The following is a 23921-nucleotide window of genomic DNA, read 5'->3' on the forward strand; positions in this document are numbered from 1 at the left end:
AGACGGCGAGCAAGAGCGACGAAACTTCTTGCCAAGAAGCGCGAACCTCGCGCTTCTATTTTACTATTTCTGGCGCGATACGCACAGTTTTTTCCTCTCCTTGGCAAACACGCGTGAAAAATTTCGAACGATCTTCGAAATTTCGCGATGGGAATATACGGTATCTTTTTGAGAAGGTATTTAACGAAACTGTACCGTATCGATCCGATCAATAATAACCATCCATCGACACTTTCGTCGTTATTATTATACGAGGTCGAAGAACGTTTCCTCTTCTCTGAAAAAGCGCACCATCGCATGGGTTGTAAATGGCCAATTTCTAAGAACGTAACCGCGAAGAGGTGCGGAAAGTTATCACTTGCGTAGTCGGGGTTTCACCGGGCACGAGTGAAAAACGATACGACGGTTCGTTTTGTTGTTCGTTCCGTCCTAGAGGTTCACATCGAACGCGTAACGAGAATCCGCCTAGGTAAAGATAGAAACTTGGACGCGGAGCGGAGAGCGTGGTAGAGAGTGGAGTCGAACCGATTCTGGCTTTCCTCTTTACCCAGACGTAGGAATCGAAGAAACGAGGGATTCTCGACGATGCCGTGTGCCCGTCCTCCTCGTGTGTTCGTCGGTCTCGTTCGTCGTCGTCCGTCGGCGGTCTCGTTGGTAGTGGTGTAGCGATGGCGGAGAATCCCGTGGTTCGCGGTCTCGCCGGCGCGGCGCTGCGGTCGGGGCGCAGTGGTGGGGACGTAGGCGGCGCCAGGGGACGCATTGGCCGCGCTCGGTGGGCGTGACTGCGCGCCTCCCACTCCTTGGCGTAGCGCGGCGCTGATTGACAGTTGGCGAACGACTGCGGACGGCGCAGGATCTAAAACCGCGCTAGGCGCTGCTCTCCACGCTCGCTCGCTCCGCTCTTCTCTTACCCGTCGATGTACCCGGTGCTTTTTCGTGGGGGAAGAACTCGAAACACGCATATTCCCGTGGCTGCCTTTGCCCGCCGGCCCGCGCGCAACATATACACCAACCTTCCACCTTCTGTCCGCCGGAGTTACGAGTGGCACACGCAGTAGTAGTTACGGTTAGGGAGGAGGGTCGGCCGCCGTCTCGCGGACAGCTCTCTCGCGCGTCACCTCTTCTCTCACTCCTCTGCGTGACCGGTTCGTTCGTTCAGTAATCGCCGCGAGGAGGAACGCGCTTCTTCTTCCGCCGCGGACTCCGTCTACGACGCGATATCCGACCGTTTTCCCACACTCGTCGCGTGGAGAATCATCGGTAAATACGGATTGAACTCGGTTGTGTCTGTCGTGTTATTATTGTATCGTCGTTGTATTTAAACGGTAAACCACGGAGATCTGTTTGGCGCGCTACGGGACGACATTGAAAAGGAAAACAAGAGATAACTCGTGCAACGCATCGAGGCTACTTTCGAGGCTTGAGTTTTCGTTCGTGTCGCGCGAACACGCGACCACGAACGAATCTTCGATTCCACGAATTTTTACTGACGGATTTAACAACGGTGGACATTGACGTAATTTCCCGTCGCGCGAGAACCTCGCGTATATCTCCGCTCCCTTCTCATCGAATCGTCGAAAGATCATCGTCCAGATATCGGTTGTGTCTCGCGTCCAAGCTGTTTCGAAGCAACGCAGTGTGTCACGCGCGCGACCCTCGTCCACGCGAGTAACGCCATCCATTTGTGCTCCGTCTTATCGATTTCCCATCACCAGTGCATCTATCCGAAACTGCATCCGACGCCTTGAATTCGCGCCAATGATCGACGGTGTATCGAAGGATATAAACGTGTCCACCACAGTGACGTATCACACACGCGTATCTTTCCGGTGTTTATCCGTGCCGTTTATTACTGTGAAATAACATAATCCAGTGCATCCTCGGATCTCTCTTCTCCGACGGCCAATACACTCGTGGACCCGATACCCATAGTGGACATCAGCGCATCCGTGATAATTGAGGATCGTGTGATAAATACGCGCATACACCTTGGTGACGAATCGAATAAAAAAGAAAAGAAGAAGAAAAATTCATTCTCGTGATTTCTCTGATCCGTCGGGAAACTCGAACAGCCCCCTCCCCTCCCCCTTACAATTTTTCTTACATTTACATTTTTAATGCCTTATCAACCGAGAGGGATCAGCTTGCCCCGGAGAGACGAGTTTAAAGAGGTTGGATCGAAAAATTGATTTTCGGGGGAAGAGGAAACGTCGGAGAAAAGTGGGAATTGAAATATATAGAAGAGAGAAGAGAAGATCGACGAGTAGCGAAGAAGAAGAAGAAGAAGAAGAAGACAGGAAAGGAAATCGAGCGATATATATATATATAATGTCGCGAGACTGACGTTACGGAGAGGCACGCTCTCTCTGGGTGGTGTGTCGGTACAGCGGAAGTTCCGCCGGTGTGACGATGAGGAAGCACGTGTGTCCGGCCGTAGCCGTGGTCCTGCTGCAGCGTTCAACCGCGCGAGCCAAGCTGTGCTGACGCTCGCTTCGATTTCTCGTCGTCGAACAGCGTGTCGCCGGTCGACTCGGATCGTCCAAGGACCCGACGGAGCAGCCATCCAGCCGTACCGCGTCGCAAGTAGCGTGGCGGAACACGATCGAGGACCGTCGGCGCCGATTTCCTTCTCCATCCAGTAATTTTTTTTAACACCGTCGTTTCGAAATTAATCATTGCTCAACGAGGAGAAAGGGGTGGATAATAGAGATATATATATATATATATATATATATACCGTGGATAAATCTGGCGGTGAAGGGGAATAGGAAAGGGAGGAGGAAAGTGTGAACTGTGGAACACGGACGGCATCGGCCAGCGACGGCATCTGTCTCGTTCCCCCTTGTTGTTGTGGATTTATCCTGCGTGATATTCGGCGAAAGGAAATAATCCGCGAGTCCTTTGAGTGTGACGAAAGAAACGGAAACGGGCAAACCGATCGCCGCGATAAGGCGGATCGAAAAGTGGGGAAACCAGTGTGTGTGAAGTGTTCGAGGTTACTTGCTTATACTGTGGGAAAATACAGCCGCTACGGTGGCTCAGCACGCAGAGTTCCCCGGCGCGGCCAGGGCGTTCATGGCGCAGCCAAGGGTACGTGATCGATGATTATACGATCTTTCGGATACAGGGATCGAATATTTCTGCTCGAGACTCAGCCGCGTGGTATATAGGTGTCGAATGGTAGGAAAGTGATTTCAAGTTTCTCTCTCTCTCTCTCTCTCTCTTTCTCTCATAACTTCGTTCCTTATCCGAGTAATACGTGAAATCGTGATAGACGATAGACGATAGGACGTGATAGGACGTTAGCTCCTCGTAATTGTTGGAGGGGGGATTGATAGGGAAGTGATCGATGCTTGGAAACTTTTTCATTTATGTATATTTTTAAAATTATTTTTTATTCGACTAACGTACGATTGCCCGTAATAGGTGTCGCTTCTTGTTGCTCCTGTAACTGTTATTATGGAAGGTATCGATCATTGGAAAACGATAACAAGTATATGTATTTATATTTATATCCGTGATTCGTGATTGTTTACGAATAAACGTTGCTTCTTGTCCCCTCTTTGTATCGTTATAACGATCGATGATAGAAAAAGTGGCTCGACGATGGTTCAAATATTTCCAATCTCGGCCGGATGAATTAAAACGATCGTCGACGTGGATCGTGCATCGATACCAAGTGTCGTTTCGCCAATTATATCGCCACTCGTGAATCAGAGAATCCGAAATTCCGCCCGTCGGTAGATGCTCTTCGTCTCGTGCTGCTCCATCTCCGAATAGATCGATTCTCTAAAGAGAAAAATTTTCAAAATCGGGAAGTGCAATCCGTTTTCCAATCTTAAGAAGACACTTGTATCGGGGGTGGATCGGAGTAGAGAGTGTGCTCGATAGAATTTCGCGAAAGTGGATCGGGTTAAATCGAGTTGTGGAACAGGAGGACGTGTAGGATACGATTCGTGCACGATTTGAACAAGAGTAGGACTTTAAACTTCGCTGTAATTGAGCAACTAGGATGCTCGAATACGGGATCATGCGTAGACTGAGCCTCGAAGAGTGCTATCTAAGGATCGGCCTCTTTCCCGTAAGTGTAATTTTATTCTCGACTCCTGCCGTGTTGCGAAAAGGGGGAAGAAAAAATTTGGTGAAAATCCTCGAATCGTTGGAAGAGCGAGAATACCCGCCTAATTCTTGTTTAATTTTACTCGATCGAGTTCCTTTAAAGAGAGAGAGAGAGAGAGAAAAGTGCTCGAAAAGAAATCGTAGAACGATTTTATAGATGGAAAGAAATCAGAGAATCACGCGTAGAGAGATACTTTGGCGAGAGCATAACAGTTGGATGGTCGAGTGAAACTCGGATAAGAGTTACGTGGTTCCTGTTCGGGTAAAAGAAACGAGTCGTCGCGTGCAAATGCGGTGTCGCCGATCCCGGGATTCGAATGGTCCGTTCCGGAGAAATCGTCTCGAGGGACAACCCGAAATTATCATTTTACGCGAATACCGTGCTCGAATATTGACACGCTATCGGGATGCACGCTCGGGGAGTCGATACGTGGATCGATTGCGATTCTTCCGTCGTCGAAATCCGTTTCTATCCACTGTTCGTCGTCCTCGACGCGTTCTGGCCGATCTTCTCGCTCTGGGAAAAATCGAATCGACGCTGGATCGGACGCTGCACTGTCCGTCGGATGTGGAATAGCGTCCACTCGGTGACGAGGTGTCTCTTCGATTCTTTCTCCTCCGAGTTTCCTAAGTTTTCCAATTCTACATTCTTCTCCTGAAGACAATTGTCGAGACAGTTTCTTGGACAATGCAATTTATTTGTTTATTTATCAGTGAAAATTGGCGGGGAAAGTTTTGTAACTTTTTTTTTTTGAATCAAATCGATTCAGTTGAATCGATTTTTATATTCTCAGGTTAAAAAGTGGCAAAATGAGTTAAGTGTTTTAAAGAAAGTGATTTAAAGAAATCTTCTCGAGCTTGTTATCAACTTTTATTGCTCGATTCCAGAAATTTTGTTTCAATTTAAAAATTATGAAAATAACCAGAGTTCGAAAATCTTTCCGTCTATCTATCTGCAGGAAAATTACCGCTAGTTTAACATTCCTCTATTATTCGAAAACGCGTGTCGTCCCCCAAAAAGAAATATTTTCTCAAGCGCGATAACTCCAGATGCGAGGATAAAATTTATCAGTCGATACCCTCGATCGATCGTGGCCGGCATAATGTTACTCCCTGTAAAGGGAGAGCCTTAACCTGACAGCTTTTCCCGCGATGTTTCTCAAATTCCAATTCCATGATCGCACAGTTTTATCGTAAGCGAAAACGATATCGGTGTCGATAAAGAGCTTTACGCGATCGCTGATAAGCGACGATCGCTCGCGTGCCAAATCATTTTCAAGTGAGGAACTCACCTTCTCGTCAGTCTCGTCCTCGCCGATGTCGTTGTGTCTCGACAATGTTGCGATGCTTATTTTCCAAATACAGAATTTCTCGAATTTCCTACATCTGAAAAAAAAATTAAATTCGATCGAACCTCGACGATTCTCGACAGGCTTCCGAGGAGAATTTTCTCAGGAAAATCGGTGTCGTGGAAAGTGAATCGGAGATCGATAAGAGATCTCGAGCGATTTGCCCAATTTTGGTGAATTTTCGTGTTGTCGTTCGTTAAAGTTGATAAAGCGCGTTATAATCGGATATTTGTGTCACGTTTTAATAATGGATTGTGGTTTTGACCGGCCGCGTTTAGAAATTTTAAACAGCGAGCGGAGTTTTTGTCTCGAATGCATAATTCGAGATTGGAACGTCGGAACGGCGTGTGTGCACGCGTGTGCCGTGTATTGTTCCCCCCCCTCCCAACGATCCCGGCGAAATAGGCGAATGAATTTTCATGTGGGAGGAATGTTGAGGTTAGCTTCCGCGGGAACTAAACTATTTGTTAAATATCGCGAACGGTACCTTGAGGCGTTTCGATTACCCGCGAGATTTGCCCGGTAAAAATAATTCGAGCAAAAATTCGACGTATTTCCGCCCCGAATAATGGATCCGTTCTGATGTATTAATTCACGATGGAAAAATTCAGGTGCACGCCACGTTCCAACCGATATTTGTAAAACGCGGCAATGGAAGAAAGTTCTTTATTAATCTCTCTGACGCATTCATGCGCCGGAATATTTTATGTCCCGCAATATAATCTCACCGCTTCGAACTTTTTAATAAAAATGCGGAACGAAAGGGGAGAGAGAGAGAGAGAGAGATTCTTCAATTCCATATTTCCTCGTTTTCTCTCCATCCGCCTTTCATTTCGACCGAATCGCCGACGAATGAAATATGTGCTCCCAAGTTGTTCGCCGCCATCTTGGTCATCACTGACCGCCACCACTAACTTTAATTAACCCGTACAACAACGGCGTTGCCACTTATATTTGTCAAACGCGCGACCCTGATCGATATCAGGCAAGGGGGAGAGGGGAGGGGAAAAAAAAAACTATCCCCTAGAATCGAGCGTGCACGAGAGTCGCGCAACACTGTTACGCAATCTGTTTGTCTTTCGAATCGTGAAAATTATCCATTTCCAACAGACGATCGAATGGGACGAAATCTTTTCTTCCATCGTCGATTTAAGACTCCCTAAGAGTCTTAGTTTCCCAACGGCCCGCTAATTCTTAGTTAAAATTTGAGAAAGCATTCGAGAGACTATTGCTCAAAGTGTCGTAAAACTTTTTTCTTATCGTTGAAATACGATAGCTCGTACTTTAAGTAGCTACCTTTTTTTGCTCGAAACTTTTTTTCCTTTCTCGTTGCTGCCGTTCTTTCGAAAAAAGTGCGGTTTCTTCCTGGCGAAGTAAATTTAAAGTTTTATTAATCCTATTAATTTTCCTCGATAACGAATGATTTGACGATGATGGAAAAAATGTTGCGTCCTCTAAAAAATTCTCTTCTTTCTCGCTCGATCAAACTACTCATTCGGTAATCCAATCGTTCGGTACAAAAAAAAAAAAAAAAGAACGCATCGAAATCGCGATAAAGAAGTGGCTTCCACTCGTGGATCGGAAGTCGAATGGGGAGGCTTTTGTGCGTTTAATTGCGATCCAAGAGAGCGTGGAAATAATGAAAGGCGCGGATTGGTCGATCGTACGAAATAACACGGTGCATCGACGCCGTCTCGATCGGTTTCCGCATGGCGGTTCACGTTTTACCGCTCAATTTTCCCAGCTGCCCCAAATTGCCAAGACACCATTGGCTGCTGCGTGCAGCGCCCGTACGTTCGCGTGTGTGAATCTTCCACCATCGCGTTCCCAACCTACCACGAAGACGTAATTTCCGCGTTGTATCCATCCATCCATCCGATCATATTCGACCAATTTTGTAGCGTTTCCCGAAACGACTCGATTTATGCAAACAGAAATTTTCCTTCCCTTTTGAATTTTCTTTCGTTTTTCCAATCGAAATTGCCGATTCAGTCAGATTTGAAGGCAGAGGAAGATCTTAACTTCTTAACGATTTATCGTAATTCGAAATTTTCGAAGAATTTCAAAGAAGCGATAATTTAGGGATAATTTCGAAAAATTGGCCTATCTCGAGATTTATTTATACGAATGATGTTTCTCACGTATCGTCGGCTCGTCTGGATTATTTGTTAAAAAATAATCTACTTTCAATATGAAGCAATACGGTATTTTGCGCAATCCCTTATCGTATCATTTTTACGTTTCACTTACAAATTTAACATAAATACCCGTGCAAAAAAGAATCGTTAAAATAATACTTGAAATAACTAAAAAACTTGATCTATCAGCAGCAGTAATGGAAATAATATCTTTCTCTGCGAAATTATTTTTTCAATCTTCCATTCCAAAGAATTTTGAAAGCGTTTCTCGCCCATCATCATCATCATCATCATCATCATCATCATCGTCGTCATAATCATCTCGCTGCCAAATACCTCGTTCTCGAGAACGGGCGCCCGATTTCCACGATTCCAAAAAATTCCAAAGGGCATCGAATAGCCGCGGATATTTTTTTTTTTTTTTTTTTTTTTTGTCCACGCCGTAGCGACGAACGAGCCGTGATTATGTATTTATGGGTATCCATCAATCACTTTCGCTCTCCCGATCGCCGCGGATATCGGCCTTTAGCCTGTGGATTAAAGTCGTATCGATTTCTCGTCGTGCGTTCCATTCGCTGGCCTCGATGAGTCTCGATTCTTTCCTTCTTTCCTTTTTTCCCCTTCTTCTTCTTCTTCTTCTTCTTTCTCGTTCTCCTTTCTTCCCCCTCCTCTTCTCTTTCTTTCTTTTTTTTTTCTTTTCTGTAAATTTTTCTCGGCGCGTTTTCCTCCGCGGCTTGCGAAAAAGAAAGTTATCGAGGGATATCTGTCGACCGGCCAACTGGTCGGTGAAATTTAACGGGGAATCTCTAAAATATCCCGCGTTGCGCTGCCTGTTCTGGACTCGAGAAAATATTATGGACGTAATATATATATATATCGTATTTATTCCACGGGCGAAGAGAAAGAATTTAGGTCGAAGGGGGAGGGAGGAGGATTAAGGATGTTGGGTGGAACGATCGTCGTTTTAAACCGATCCGTCGAATGTCAACCTCGTTGCTGCATCCTCCGTTTTAATTTTAGAAACGCAACTCGCCTCCAATGTCCTTGTATTATTTTCAATTCCTGTCCTGTTGTACGAACGTTTGAATTGTAGATTATCAGATTAATAGATTATATTCATATTGGAGTGAAAGAAATCGTGACGACGTCTCGTTGCACGGAAGTCTCATCTCGCTATCACTTTCGTTTTTCATCCCATTTCCCCGTTTAACGGGACTTTGTTTCGGATTTATTGATCCTTGATCCTACACTTTTTCGCGAATAATTGTTATTTATCGAGATTAAGATAATGGAGAAAATTTTATCTCGATTTCTCATCTCGATTATTTCAATCATGTCGAGAAGAGAGAGAGAGAGAGGAAAAATATTCAAATTTTTTCAAACGTTGCGCGACAAAGAAAAAGATCGGCATCTTCTAATAACGATTCGCGCTTCTATTTATCTCGAGTTGATTTCAAATAGTGGCGCAAGACGTTTTAATCGAAATGTTGGTCCATCCGTGGTCGTATCGTCGGATCTCGAGCCGATTCGAGGGCTGAAAATCGACGAGCTGGTCGAAAAAGAGCTGGCGATAAAACGGGCGATGCACGATGCGCCCTCGAGATAGGCGAGGCACATGGCGTTGTCCCGATGCATGCTTGTACGTCGCAATGTTTTCCAAATGTCGACATCAATCAGAAAGTAACGAACAGTCGCCGGGTCCTTTCTCTCTTCTCCTCCTCCTCTCTCTTCCGCCTTTTCTCTCTCTCCGTCTCTCCTCTCCTCTCCTCTCTTCTCTACCTTCTTTCTCCATTCTGGAATCTCAGCCATGTTTCTGCGAGCCAAGCCGTATACACGCTCGAGGGCCGTGTCCTTTAGGCTCCATTCACAACATTGCTTTCTGCCGATATAAATTTAAATCGGCCAGTGTGGCGCAATTAATAATCGATTTACTCGTGAAGCTTGGTATCGATTCGAACAAATTGGATCGGGTTCCAAAATTTGTCGTTGCGCGTCAGAGAATGAGGTTAAGAAAGAAGTTTACTCGAAATGTGATAATACTCGCAAATTATTTACGAATGGTAGGTTCTTCTGAAAAAAATGATTTGCACGTAGATATTTGGATTTAATTCGATATCGTGTTCTTAAAGAGTTGGAGAATGTTATTATAAATGAAAAAGGAAGAAAGAAAAAAAAAGGAATTTGAGAATATATATAAGAAGGTTTAGGAACGGAATTTTAGAATTTCAATCATTTTGCGCAATTATCGAATTCAGAATTTATTCGTTAACGTGATAAATTATGTTGAAATATTTGAAATTTGAAACTTGTGAATTTTTAATAATTATTTAATGATTAAAGTTTATACAAGGAAAGGAAAAAAAAAACTTTATTTTTCGCGAAAATTTAAGTTTACTTATCGTTGCAATTACCATGTTTTAAAATCTATCGTCACGCGAAGATAGTGTTAAGTTGAAATACTCGTAAATCAATAAAATTTTATTTTCCATGAAAATTTGAATATAATTATCTTCGCAATTATTGGGTTTTAAAAAATATTTTTTTCCTTTTCCTTCCATTAGAATGGAATTAAGTTTAAATATTCGTATTAAAAAATTCTATTTTCGATAAAAAAAAAAAAAAATTCTATTTTCCGTGAAAATTTGAAAATAATTGTCTTCGTACTCCGAATATAATTATTCGATTCTAGAAACCGATTTTTCCTTTTTTTTCCGTTTCGTTAAAATGAGATTAAGTCGAAGTAATAAGTATAAAATTAAAAAAATTTTATTTGAATCGTAGAAGAGAAAAATTGATCGTAATTGATCGAAGTTTTCTTTTTCTTTTTTTTTTTTTTCTTGTTAAATTTTCGAATTAGAAAAACGAATTAATTTTCGAAATATATACTCGTTGGTAGAAAATATGCTGCTAAGCGTCACTCATCGGCCATGATACGATTAATCCGCAGCGCCATCATCGCGGACCGCAGCCACTTCTCAGAGGCGTTCAAATATCTATTTTACATTACGCTTCATCGTATTAACATCGACCAGAAGTTTATACAAACATTGCAACTAAGCCTGTAAGCTCAGTCGTGTCGACGACCCGCAGGGTAGCCGGTGACGTTAATATAGGACACCAGCACACCATACACGATCGCCTTTCAAAAGACCGTTCAATGGAACCCATTTTCATTCCTTTTAAGTTCTAACCGAACTACAGTGACACGCAAAAATCTTGCGTCAATCAAACTTTCTCTCTGTATTCTATCCCATACGTTGATCCATCTTTTCACAAATTATACCCTTGTGTTAAAATATTCGATTAAAATTTCATTAAAATTCTCGAAACGACAAATTTTACGCTATACTTTTCTTTCTTTCTTTCTTTCTTTCTTTTTTTTTTCTTTTTAATAGAAGAGATATTAATTTTAAATGCAATCTTTCGTCTATTATGCCCGTCTTTCAAATGAAAATATTACTTCTATCAATCGGATTGTTATACAGTGGAAAAATATTTTTTCATTGTCCGGTTACGTAATATCCAATTAAACTGTTATTTATAAATATTTATCTTTTTATTAATAGAGATTTCTCCGATCTGGCTAGGAATAAAAATCAATTTAATACCCATTTTTATTACATTTAAATATAAATCCAACAATAATATTTCTAAACCACGATATAATTCACTTTTTCAATAACTGTCAACCATATTTTCTAATTACAACATCTTGCTTATCCTTAACACATTATTATTAACCCGACCACCCGACTGAACGACGATAGCGCGCATCTCTCCTCCCCCGATCTCTCTCTCTCTCTCTCTCTCTCTTTCCCCTCACCCCTCCCATTTTATCAAATCAAATTTCTTTTTTTTTTTTTCACGGTCGCTCGAAGATTAATAGGCGCAAGTGGAACGACTTCGATATTTCTTCCCCGTGCGCATTTATACCATTTCGAAATTGATTTCATCGAGGGGGAGGGTATAAACGACGTGCGCGGTATCGTACTATTTTTATACGTGGAATGAATGGATTATTGGGCAGAGTGGCGAAATAGGTTTTCGAAAAATCGGCGGGTGGCGGCAGATCAACGGCTCCAATTTTCTCGCTCCTCCCGATGCATTGATCCCGATTTATATTTCCGGTTCAAGGACGCGTTAATCGCGATCAGACGCGCGCGCGCGCGCGCGCACTCGACGTATTGATCGCGAAAGAGAGGGTGCACACGCGTCTTCCGCTTTGTGCCCTCCTCCTCCTCTTCCCATCCCTCCCCCCCTGGCTCCCTTGTCTTCGCCCACGGTAATTTATACCTTGACGTTTAAGCACACTCGCCTTGACCTATCCGCTTGCAAATGAGCAACGTTTGACCACGAGTGAATCCTCGGATCCGATCGATCCACACTCTCTCTCTCTCTCTCTCTCTCTCTCTCTCTCTCTCCGTCCTCTTCTCTCGCCGATCGATTCCGTTCCCAACGCGAATTCTGTATCGCGCGTTCTCCGCCGCCAATTGTCCCGCTATTTTCCTCCTCGTGTGTTTATAAATACGTTGTGTGTTTATAAATTTTCGATGACGTTTTCGCGATAAAGATAGAGCTTGGGTCCGATCGTGTCGAACAGATGTTAAGGGTTAAAGGGAATATTTTAATTTGGAATTTTGTTACACAGCCGGGGATGTAACGAGAGACGAATTCCATCTACGAAATTATTATACCGTTTACGGATCTTCACGAGTTGTTTATGTATGAGAAGTTTAAATGTACGAAGATCTGCCGTGTTTGAGGAACGATGTCTCGTCTATTTTTTTTTTCTTTTTTTTTATTTCGTATTCGTGAAAATTATCTCGCTTAAATATTCGGCAATAATATAACGATACTCGTTTGTTTTTTGTCAAAGTATCGATCTGAAACTTAAGATAAGAAAATCGTATTACGTATTACGTATCCAATAAGAAGAAGAAGAAGAAGAAGAAATAGTCCTTAAAATGTTGCTCGTCCAATTTTCGATATACAGCGATATTTTTATTTACACGTGTAATAAACACCGGCGATAGAGTGTGTGTTTATGTAAACAACTAAATATGGAAATATTCTTTTTACGTCACTCCACGAAAGACGTTTGATCGGAGAAACAAAGAAATATGCAAATGGCGTCGTTCTCAATCAACGGTGTCGCAACGCTTTAAACCGTAGATGCGGTTTAACGAGCATCGCGCTTATGTCTTGGCGTTTTACGTATTCGCGATACAACTCGTCTTACTTTTTCCCTTCTCTTATCGAGTTGTATATCGTTAAAAATTTCCGGTTACGCGCGCATTTGTCGAATCGAGCGAAAAGTAAGTAAGCTCTTCAATCGCGTTATGAATATTTCATTCGTGGCCGCAGCTGCGCAGCCCGTGGAAATTCATGCCGAATAATTCGCCTCCAGCCATTTCGGAATCGTTTACATCGCGGAATTACCACGCGTGAAAACACGTCTCTACGTTTAGCGCCATAGCTTTAGGATAGACACAGACTTTTCCATCCCGCGACAGTCGACCCGATTAACGATTCCTTTTTCGTCCTAACAAAATCGTGGAATAATAATTCTTTTTTTTTTCTTTCTTTCTTTCTTTCTTTTTTGCACATTTAAATCTGAATTAATTCCGCGCGAACGCGTATATAATATACCTCGCGGTCTCTTTTTGTTTGCGATCGTTATGCTCGTGTTGGATTCGTAACGTCATCGTTCTAAACTTTTCTCCTATAAAACTCGAAGAAGAGAAATAATACTGAGATTATTTCTTCGTATCTCAATTCTTAATATCTAAATACCATTTTTTTTTCTCTCTCTCTCTCGTTATTATCAACGTTTAAAGCATATTTAAGATTGAAGAACGATTCGAAACGAGTTCCGCGTTTATTTTATTAGATTTCTTTGTAACATATTAAAACGTAATGTAACGATGGAACTGAAACTTTTTTTCTCTCTTCTTCTCTCATTTTTTCCAATCAAAGAGTTTTCTTCTATTGGATAGAAATAATTATTATGAAATAATAATAATAATAATAATAATAAATTGGATAGGATTGATTACATTGAAGCGCGCAGATAATTCAAGTTGAGAATTATTCGAATATTGCCGATAACAGCTTTAAAGTGAACGAGTCCTTCGTATTATACTTACCTACTTACTCTCTCAGGTTTAAGTTATTCCGCTCGATCGACCAGTGATATCTTCATAGCTTGGCTTCGTGGTGAATTATTAGACGCCGGCTCCTTTTTTCCCCTCCCCCCCCTCTCTATCCTTTCTCAGCGATGGAATCCATTTTCCTGGTGAAACGTGTCGTTTCACACGCTTCCCATACACACACACGCGCGTTTTCCACGAATTTCGGTCAACGATGGAAAAGTAGATTGGTTCAGACATTGGTTTTTCCCTTGTTTTTCAACTTTTTTTTTTTTTTGTGAACTTGGGTTTCGAAAGGTTGGAAAGACGGCGATATGATTAAACGTCTCCCCTCAATTTCGAAACGACGAGGGGTCGCCTTGTCACGATTGATTACGCATTCCACGCTAGAATTCCAACCGAAGATCACCGATTTAAATTGTTAAATTAAAAAGTGTCAAATCCGCTTACGATTTTAAAATGATGATATCGAAAAAAAAAAGAAAAGAAAAAAATACTTCCTTCGCTCGTTCAATTTCTAACCGATAAGATCGGTAATTCTTGCATGACGAGAATCATTTACGAACGAGGGGTTCTTTTTTTTTCAAGGAAAAACCGTTCCAGTTATCTCTGAGGTTCTATCAAAGGAAAAAAAAGGAAAGAAGGCAAGAAATCATGGACGATCGAGAAATAGTGATAGAAATATAACCCATCGTTTAAAATTTGCTCGATTTACCCCGGATATTCGAGCGATCAAAGGAGGAGGACCTCCCCTCCCCTCCTTTTTTTCTCGATTCGTTTGCAAAACCGGACGACCGGCATCGTTTTTTACGATAATGCGGCGAAACCAGTTCCGAAATCGTTCTCGAAATATTTCGTGCTCTTTTGCCGCGTCCAATGGCACGAGTCAAATTGGATGGAAAGTCAAAGTGCACGAAACGATCTCCGCCATTTCCACAATGTCAACCTTTTCTATGCAATTAAAGATTCTCGATTACTCGTGTTTCCGTCCGTTCCAACAATCGACTCGTTAATCGGCGAATCGCTACTTCGATTTTTCCCCCCCTCTTTTATTCTTTCCTTCGCGTTCCTTTTGTCTTTTTTCTTTTTTCTTCTTCGTCGTAAAATTACCAACGTTTCAGAGTCGACGATCGACGTCACGATAATTAACAATAATAACCGTTTTTGGTTTACGTTTTCTCGATAATAAGGTATGTGATATTTAAAAAAAAAAAAAAAAAAGAAATCATTGGTTCTCCATTGTTAATTGTTGTGGCGTGCAAGAAAATTTGCTGTTCCACGTGACTCGTCTATTTCGCGTTTGATCGCCTTTTTGTGAAATTTGTGGATTTTTTTCGATTTAAAAAAGGAATTTTGCATTCCATCAACTATCAACGATGAAATTTGGCGTTTCGTACGAATTTTGGCGTCGATAAATAATTAGCGGGAAATTTTGAAACGAATGTAAATTTATGATACGATCGTTGATGTTAAAAATACGTACAAAGATGAATGGAGTTTCCCAAATTATTATTTATCGTTGATCAGGGTATCGTTTTATTAGGGATTGCATACCGATTTCCTCCGTAATTGAGACGCGCAAGTTATTTAATCGGACACTCGGATCTTCAATTTATTTTACCTCGAATCTTTAATTCATGCTAACGTCTCCATTCACCGCGTCTCAATCCCTCGCCTCGGATTCCTCGTGAAAACGTTCGATTCTAGCGAACGATCTTCCGGTTGAGTTTCTTCTGCTCGAACAGATTTCAACGATTCCGCACGCGACATTCCACGCGCGCTTACGAAATTCATATTTCAAGCGCGTCGCTATCGTCCAAAGGTTTCGCTAACAGCCGTGTTCCACTTGCATCCGCGAGCCAGAATTGCTTTCGCTTTCTACTTTTATCGTCCTCCTATTGGTCGGATAAAAATTGATTCCAATCGCCGCGCAAAAATCTCGTTCGAAAGCAGCGTTAAACGTTAATCGCGCGTTTTAACGAGAGTTTTTTTTTTTTTCAGAGAAAAACTTTTCCAAAACTGGACCAAGAATTTTTTTTCCCGAAATGGAATATCGTCGTATATATTTCCTCTAGTTTCATCCAGTTATTCCCTCTATTTAATATTTAATCTCTTTGGCAACAATGAAAGAAAACACCGAATCGAATATTTATTTTTTTTTTAGATCCATCAAAATTACAAAATACTCGAGAAACAAGATCTTGCTTCGGACGAAGCGATATAAAATATTTCTATGACGCTCGTGAGAGATGCGTCTTCCACTTGTAATCCGTCCAGGCAAGGTTACCAGTATCATGCAAACTAGAAAAACACGTGTACATGTAAAGAGAAAAAAAAGGGAGAAGGAGAGAAACGACACGTTTCGCAATAAATTCCTAAGTGTTTTCTCCCGGTATTTTTGTAGCCCGAATGTATTTTCGATTATCCATTCCCCCCTCCCCTCTTCCCCTGGTTTGACGCCCCGGTTGTGTCTCCCGAATAAATTCCGCTTATTTTTGCACACAGAACACCAACCAACCGACTGTCCCCATTCGGCTATGGGTGCCTCTCGCCTCATGGGACAAGGACGTGCCCCGTCTTCTATATTTTTAAATCCTTTAAATAGGTTGAATATCGACGGATCGCGCCATCTTGTTCTCCTTTTATCGTTTCGAAACGAAATTTAAGTTATCTAGTTTCGGATCTATTCATCCAATTACTCCATATCTTCAATTATCGCGATTCGTTAAAGCGGGATAATAATAATAATTATAACAACAACAACAACAATAATAAACGATCGCTGATAATGGATTGGAGTAGCGATATTTTCGAACCGCTTTACACGTTTCGGATGATGCGATGGCAAGCATCATCGGATGATGCACGTGACGATGCGCGGACTTGGCTGGCTAATTGCGTTCCTCTTTTTTATCGAGCTGATTCATTTCTTCAGTTGTCCAAGTTTGCTCGCGTATAAATAGCGCAATAAGTCGACTCGGTTTTTGATCTTGTTGATGATTGTGAAAATTGTGCTCGGTCCAACCGTGGTCGTAAAATTTGTCCAGACTGATGTATATATATTTATAGTTTGGTTTTTCTTCTCTTTTTTTTTTTGGTCGAGTAGTTAATCGTGTACTCTACTTACGTTGATTATTACGAGTGCCGCTTAAGAGAGAGAGGGAGAGAGAGAAATTGTTTGTCAATCGAGCGATAAATTTGAAAAGAAGGATCGTTCTTTCGAAGCTTTTTCTTTCGCTTAAATATATAAGAAATTACAAGGAATTGAATATTTTTATATAAAGATGCTTTACTTAGTCCAAATTGAATATAATAAATATTCTCTCTCAGATATATTGAAGCAGCAATTGTTTCTAAAAAATTCTAAAAAAGAAAATCTCTCGCACAGATTGGAGCTAATTTTTTCCTTTTCTTTCAGTATGACGATGGAGGGCTGCACTCGAGTTATCTCGAGGGCGGAGGTGGAGGAGGTGGTGCAGGGCTGTACGATCCACACGGGAGCGCCCGGGGTGTCCCTGGCCTCCATCACAGTCCGCACCTCGGGGGCATGGGGCCTGCACACCCTCAGTATCCACCGCCCCCGCCGCAACCACCCCAACACGTTCTTGCGGCGGCGGCCGCAGCTGCAGCATCCGCGGTACCCGACGTCCACAAACGCGACAAGGATGCGATCTACGGGTGAGTCTTCATTTCTCTTCTTCTTAATTCTCCCCTATTTTCTTTCCTACATGTATTTCTCATTCAATTTTCGTTGCGTTGCAATTTCTCGTGAGAGATAAAGAAATATTTCTTGAATTCTTCGCGTAAATAAAATTTATAGAGAATCTTTGTGATGGAAAGAAACTGAGAAATTCCAAGATATCTTTATAATGTGAGAATTGCAATTTTTTTTTTAGAAAAAAGGAATCGTATTTCGAACGATTTCACTGATAAAAGGACGTACAATTAAAACGTGCGGCGCGCAAAATCGGCCGAGTTAAAATTCATTATCGGAAGAAGGAGAGGAGGGGGGAGGGGTCGGTTAATACTTGACCGTTTAACGCACCGCTCGCGTTAATACGACCCCTATCGGCATTAATCTGCTCGTAAGTTTCGCCATGCGTCGAGGCCTGGCATCGAGGAATGCGGCGTGTCTACAATGGGGGTTTGATAAATCGTAATGAACGCGTGCTTTACATGAAAATTCATGACGCGTTACGCCACTTATTTCTTTATTGCGACACCGCCACCTTGCTTTTTCGCTCTTCTCCGAATCCCCCTTACGCCGAACGAAACGCAAAAATGGCCAACGGATTTCAATGGGAGTAGAGAACGAGCGTGGTCGCGTATCAGGTTTTTCTTCCCTCCCTTTTTCGAGCTTTGCTCCTCTCGATCGATAAAAATAAATTTCGAACGTTTGCACGTTGCGTGCTCTGTGTCGTGATATTCACTCTGATCGATGACGATGCGTGCGATAAAAATTCCCTCGATTCCCTTTTTCTTTTCTCTCTCTCTCTCTCTCTCTCTCGGAGAGGAACAACGGACGCGGAGCGGTCGCTTTTCTCCTTGAAGCGATTTCTTATAGGGTGTCTCGGGCGGAATTATCTTGCTGCTCGACACGTTCCTCGCTTCCTTTTTGCCCCCGCGTATTTTTAACGTATGGTAAAGTATGGCAATAAGAATGTGGCGAAAAAACTTCTTGCGTCTTACTTATCCTTTTGATAATTAGACGGGAATGTAGCCATTGGCTATATCCGTTTCGTTTTATCCTACGGATCTTGTAAAGAAGAAAAGTGAAGAAGTGATCTCGAAAAGAAGAAAACTTCGAGAAATTATGTATTTATTCAGATTGCAGCAACCATCTTCATATATATATCTATTTCCTAATTAAAAAAGAAACTTTTCGAAGCTCGACACTTATCTCCATCCAAAGAAGAATGGATCGAATAAAAAAAAAGGAGATCTGAAAGGGGAGAGAAATAATAAGATCGGTGTGTTTACGGAGAAAGGTAAAAATCAGGGAGGGTAAAACTATTCGCGAGGGAAACGCGTGTACATATACATATACATATATATATATATATTTGTGCCTCGTGCCACGCTCCCAACAGCCTCTCTCTGAAACTCGTCAATTGGCCGTTTTACGAAGCTGCTCCGCCGTGTTCCGTGTGATTTATAGCCGCGAGATGGCCCGATTTCTGGTATACATCCTAGAACGGGAGCCTCATTATTTCGTGCACCCTGTAATTTGTCCACTCGTCGTGTGCCCCGACCCCCCCTCCCCCGTCGGATTCCTGCGCTTTCTCGGAACGGCTGGCCTCGCCGGCCCGTTACGAGGCGGCGTTTAAACCCCCTTCTCCTTCTAACCCGCCCGTTCGTTTCCTTGGCCTTGGTTGATAAACCCGTTGTTTACAAACCGATCGTGCACCGCACCGCCCAATCGTGAAATCGCGAGCCAGTTTTTTTCAGTCTCCTCGTGCGGCGCCTCCGCGCCGTGGAAAATCGTCGACAGCTTGTCCACTCTCGCTTGGACTTGGCGAGAAACGGATTCGAGGGAAAAATGTTAATCGTATTGAGGATACGTTCGATTATGGGATGTCGAAAAAATTTATAAAATATGATATAATATAGGGATCGTGATTGAATTTCGTGAGTGAGTGGTCGGTGAGAATATCATGTTATCAATTTCTAGATTTTATGAAGAAATTTCGTACAACGTGGTTCTGTACATAAATAAATATTCTATTCTGAATTTTAGGCGGGAAATTTATAAACCCTTAATTAAAAATATAAAAATCGAATCTCGTACACCTTTCTTCTTTCGATTACTCTTATACTTTCCACGATTAAAAATAAAAATACAACTATGCGCTGACTATCTTTTCACAGAGACAGAGACAGTCCACTTACCTTTGCCATTTTCTAATTAACTCGATCCGATCATTATCACGAACGGATCGATTGCGAATAGATGCTCGGGAGAAAAATTTTCGAACGATGATTCTTGCCAATGATTCTTCGCTGAAAGAGTTTTACGTAAGCTTGGCAAAGAGAGAGAAAGAGAGAGAGAGACGTAAGGCACAGGCGAATCTGCCAATCACTGGTCGGAGCTGGGATCCTTATGCAAGGAGCATGATTGGCCGAGTCATTTATGGATTAGACGTCTTACGCAAATCTATTTTTCTCTCTCTCTCTTGAAGGAGAATCAAAAGGAGAGAAGGGAGGGGGTAACGCACGTTTCGCGTGTTCCTGTGATCCCGTGGATCCAGCAGGAAGTGGTCAAACGATTTCGTACGCTCTCTCTCCTCTGTTTAATATCCCTTTTTTTCCGATTGACGATAATTAGTGCATTAGAGTGACGTTTCAGCAGATGAGCGGCTAATGAATATTAATGCACCGTTTAATGGAATTGATTGGTGAGCGCCAGTCTCTCTCTCTCTCTGATTACATCACACGCGTTGTAATTGCACGGAAACCCTGCGGAGGATATTCTTTGCGCTTACACGAAGGGGAACGATTAAAACGATTGAAGCTATCTTTCAACTTCGTTCGAAATTTGTTCCTTTTTTTTTATTCTTCCTTGATACGCGGATGGTCGTCAAGCTTCCCTTCCGATTTCTCAATATCGTATCCTTTATTTTTTTCTTTTTTTCGTTTCTGTTTCTCGAGTCACGCTTTGAGTTAATGTCACGAATCCGCGAGGACTGTCTCTTTAAAGGGATAAAAGTTGAAGAACCACCTGTGAGATTTCGTATCGCGGTTTCCGCTTGCTTATTATCGACGTCACACGTTCCCCGCTGCCTTTTATTTAAACGGCGATAAAATCGGCGCGCGAGACCGATATGCAAAGCTCGCTTTCGCCAACGAGTTTCGAGGGTTGCGTTCAAACATTTAATACTCTTAAAAAAAAAAATCCTTCTTGAGCAAAAAATAGAACAGAAATGCCACCCTCTTAGACCGACACCTTCTACCGTACCGCGTATTCCGTTCATTCAGAAGCGAGTCTTAAACGAAGAGAGCTTAACTTATCGCAAAATCGCGGCAATCTTCCATTTACGCCCAATTAACACCGCCATTCGCCACGGTCAATAATAACCGCCAATCGTCCTCTCCTTTTCGAGGAGGACCACGTGCTGGAAACGAGAGGCAAGGGAAAAAGATGAGACCAAAACTGTACAAAAACCGATGATGTCGACGAATCCGGAATCACCTTCCAACTGATGCTGGTGGTTGGTAGTGGTGGAAGTTAAACTGGTCGAATCACAGCGTGAAATTGCCGATGGCGGCGTGTGTATATATAAAAAAAAAAAAGAAAGGAAAAAGAGAGAGAGAGAGAGAGAAGAGAGGAGAAGGGCCGGGTCGGTTAAGGGCAAATAGGAGGGCCCCTCGACGGGGCCGGGAATCGAGGGCGGAAACCGCAAAACCGCAAACATCCTCCGCGTCCACCGGACAATCATATCATTACCCTCTGCGGTCCCGTCATTCTGACACCTCGTTTTGACCCGTCATTTGTCATCGACGTTGCACTTTGCCGTTGCACCGCGCGCCCGCTTAAAGAACCGCCGTTTGCGCCACCCCTCCAGCCATTCGCATGGCTCGTGGTTTTCCTGATTGCGCGAAAGACAAACCGCACCGAACCCCTCTTTTTTACCGGAATAACCTGTTAATAAAACCGCTTTTGATTCCATTCTCCTCTCTTTCCTGCGTAAACACGTGTCTTTTTTTCTTCTTTCTTTCCTTCTTTTTGCTCTTTTCCCCGTTTGGCCCGATCAATCGAGCGTTTCAGGGCCGATGCTCCAAACTTGTTGTTGCCGCCTTTGAAAACTCGTTGTTGTTTCCTATAAGTTGGTAAAAGTAGGAGACCTGCGACGATCATCCCGTATATGCGGTGAAAGTGATCGTTCACCCGGGTCCTTTTTACGCTGCATCCTTGCTTCTTCACCGTTTGCAACCGATGGAAAGCTAAATATATTCGATTCCTGTATAAAGATAGAAATTTATCGATAAATTATTCGAACACGATTACGCGTGTGTTTCATAAGCCATTCTTTTAATTAACACGTTGTAAACATTCCCCGCTCATTAAAATTCATAATTTCCACCCTTGGCGGATTCGCGCCGACGATTGTATTTCCAATTATACGAGGATGGTGCGGGTCAAGTGCGGCTGGAAAGTGTGCGTATTTTCCTATCGCAAATCCCGTGGATATATCCCGATATTCGACCTAGAATATCGCGTTGAAAAACACGTGGCTCTAATTAAATCGATACCATCTAACCGATGACTACGAGAACGGCATCGCTCGATTCTCCATCCTCGATAAAACGCTGCGCGCGCGTTAATTTCTCGCTTTTTTCACGACCGACAATAATCGATAATATATGTTGCACAATAATTAGGCGTAACGAGAGAGGCTTGGTCGGTGTCTGCTTTTCATCCACCGTCCGATCCTCTCCGTTGTACGCCCGTTGTACGCGCGTACAATTAGGCTAATAGGTGAAAATAGAAATCCCTGGCGCGATAGAAAACGCAGAACGAGGCGGAGAGAAAGTCTCGAGGACGATGCGGGAAGTTATCCAGATGTTGAATTAAGTTTCGAAAAAGCGGGACGATCGGGACGTTGCGTGATCGGTAATAATCCCGTCTACGAGAAACTGGAACCGAAACCTCGTAATTCGCATAATTTCTCGTCGATCGTAGAAAAAAAATATCCCACCTATTATTTCCTTCCTACATCGTTCTTTTCTCTCTCTCTTTTCTTCTCCTTCCTAATCTCGATCTTTCTCCAACTTTTAATTTTTTCCTAAACGAATCGAGAGAGTGAGAGAGAGAGAGAAACCCAATTGCAAAATTTCATTTCAATTTCCAATCCTCGCTATAGTTACCTCACCGGATAACTTCACTTGTCATTTCGAAAAAAAAAAAATAAAAGGCAGGGAGGTGAGAGGAGGGAGGGTTGAGGGAAGGTATAAGAGTGGTCTAGGTGCACGGAACGGAAGGAAAGGGAACGAAGGAGGGCACGAGGATTTTTTTGCCGTCTCGAAGTCCATTGCTCGCGTCGGGCCCCGCGTCAATTTGTCGAAATTCGTTCCGATTCGTTTTATGTCTGCCACGCCGCGAGACCGCGACCCGCTACCATACGTACACAATGCCTCTGAAATGCCTCTGACCACGGTGCTACCACGTATATATCCACCGTGAGCCGTTTCGTCGGGGCCGAATTCGTCTCGAGACCTCCCGAGGACGCGTTAAAATTCGTTCATCTCTGTTTCGATGGTAAGAAAAGGGTAAAGGAAGAAAGGTCGGTTTCTCTCGTCGTTTCGTTCCTCCTCTCCTCCTTTCTTTTTCTATCCTCCCTCTCCCTCTCTCTCTCTCTCTCTCTCTCTCTATGCCGTATCCGCGCACCACCGAGAAATTGTTCGTTTCCCGCTGAGAATTCGTTCGACGATTAGAGCGGGGTAATTGAGCGATTAAGGTTGATGCAAGTTGTCAGGGTTTTCGGACGAAATGCGGGCTGGCGTCGAGAAGTTCCTGCCTGTTCGGAATCGGACCGGTCTCGCTGTTAAAGGATATCGAAACGGGGCAACGCTCTAGTATGGAAAGTAATAAACTGGACTGCGTAACGTTTATGCAAATTCGCGTTTTTTTTTTTACGAACGTAACTTAAGAAATTCGCTTTTTTCCTTCCTTTTTCTTTTTTGTTCTTTGCGGATCTATACGGATATGTACTATAGGCCAATTTAATAGTTACAATTTTATTTTGAATATTTATACGTGTATTTTTTCTCGCGTTCACGTGTATTCCTTTACATTTTTTTTTTTTTTACCGCTTCTTATGGATACATAAATTACACGCGTAATAATAGCGCTTAGTATTTTCTAGATCATTAACGTTTTTAGTCGAGATTGAGATCGTTGCACACGCATCTCGCCGGTTTCAGATCGTAGGAATCGATAAATACGAGTGGTGTAAAAGACGTTTAAAGACAAATGGAAATTTACGTACGAGTATAATGATAATTAATAAAAGTGTCGTTGATCGTGATTATCGGGCGGAGACGTTATTGGGAGAATTAATATATTTCGTCCGGGAAATAAATCGTCCGCGAAAATTATTTATTTCCCGTTGAAAAAAAGTTGGAGGAAAGTGTATGAGGAAAAGTATATACGCGGTAAAAATTTGTAA

At 42.7% G+C, this 23921-nt stretch overlaps 1 protein-coding gene across 5 annotated transcripts in view; it reads left to right on the forward strand.

Moving 5' to 3' along the window:
• Positions 1-23921, forward strand: part of LOC552079 (homeobox protein homothorax) — a 479885-nt gene that overhangs the window by 46481 nt on the left and 409483 nt on the right. For 3 of the 5 annotated variants that reach the window (XM_026440631.1, XM_026440632.1, XM_026440633.1), the window contains exons 1-2: positions 809-3090; positions 17174-17433. In XM_026440631.1, the coding sequence (XP_026296416.1) occupies positions 3076-3090; positions 17174-17433 (275 nt within the window). In that variant the 5' untranslated portion in view covers positions 809-3075. Of the gene's footprint in view, positions 1-808; positions 3091-17173; positions 17434-23921 lie in introns of those variants that run through there. The other 2 variants (XM_006564734.3, XM_016912223.2) reach the window with 2 other exon arrangements.

This window comes from Apis mellifera, linkage group LG5, assembly GCF_003254395.2.
Source record: "Apis mellifera strain DH4 linkage group LG5, Amel_HAv3.1, whole genome shotgun sequence".
NCBI lineage: Eukaryota > Metazoa > Arthropoda > Insecta > Hymenoptera > Apidae > Apis > Apis mellifera.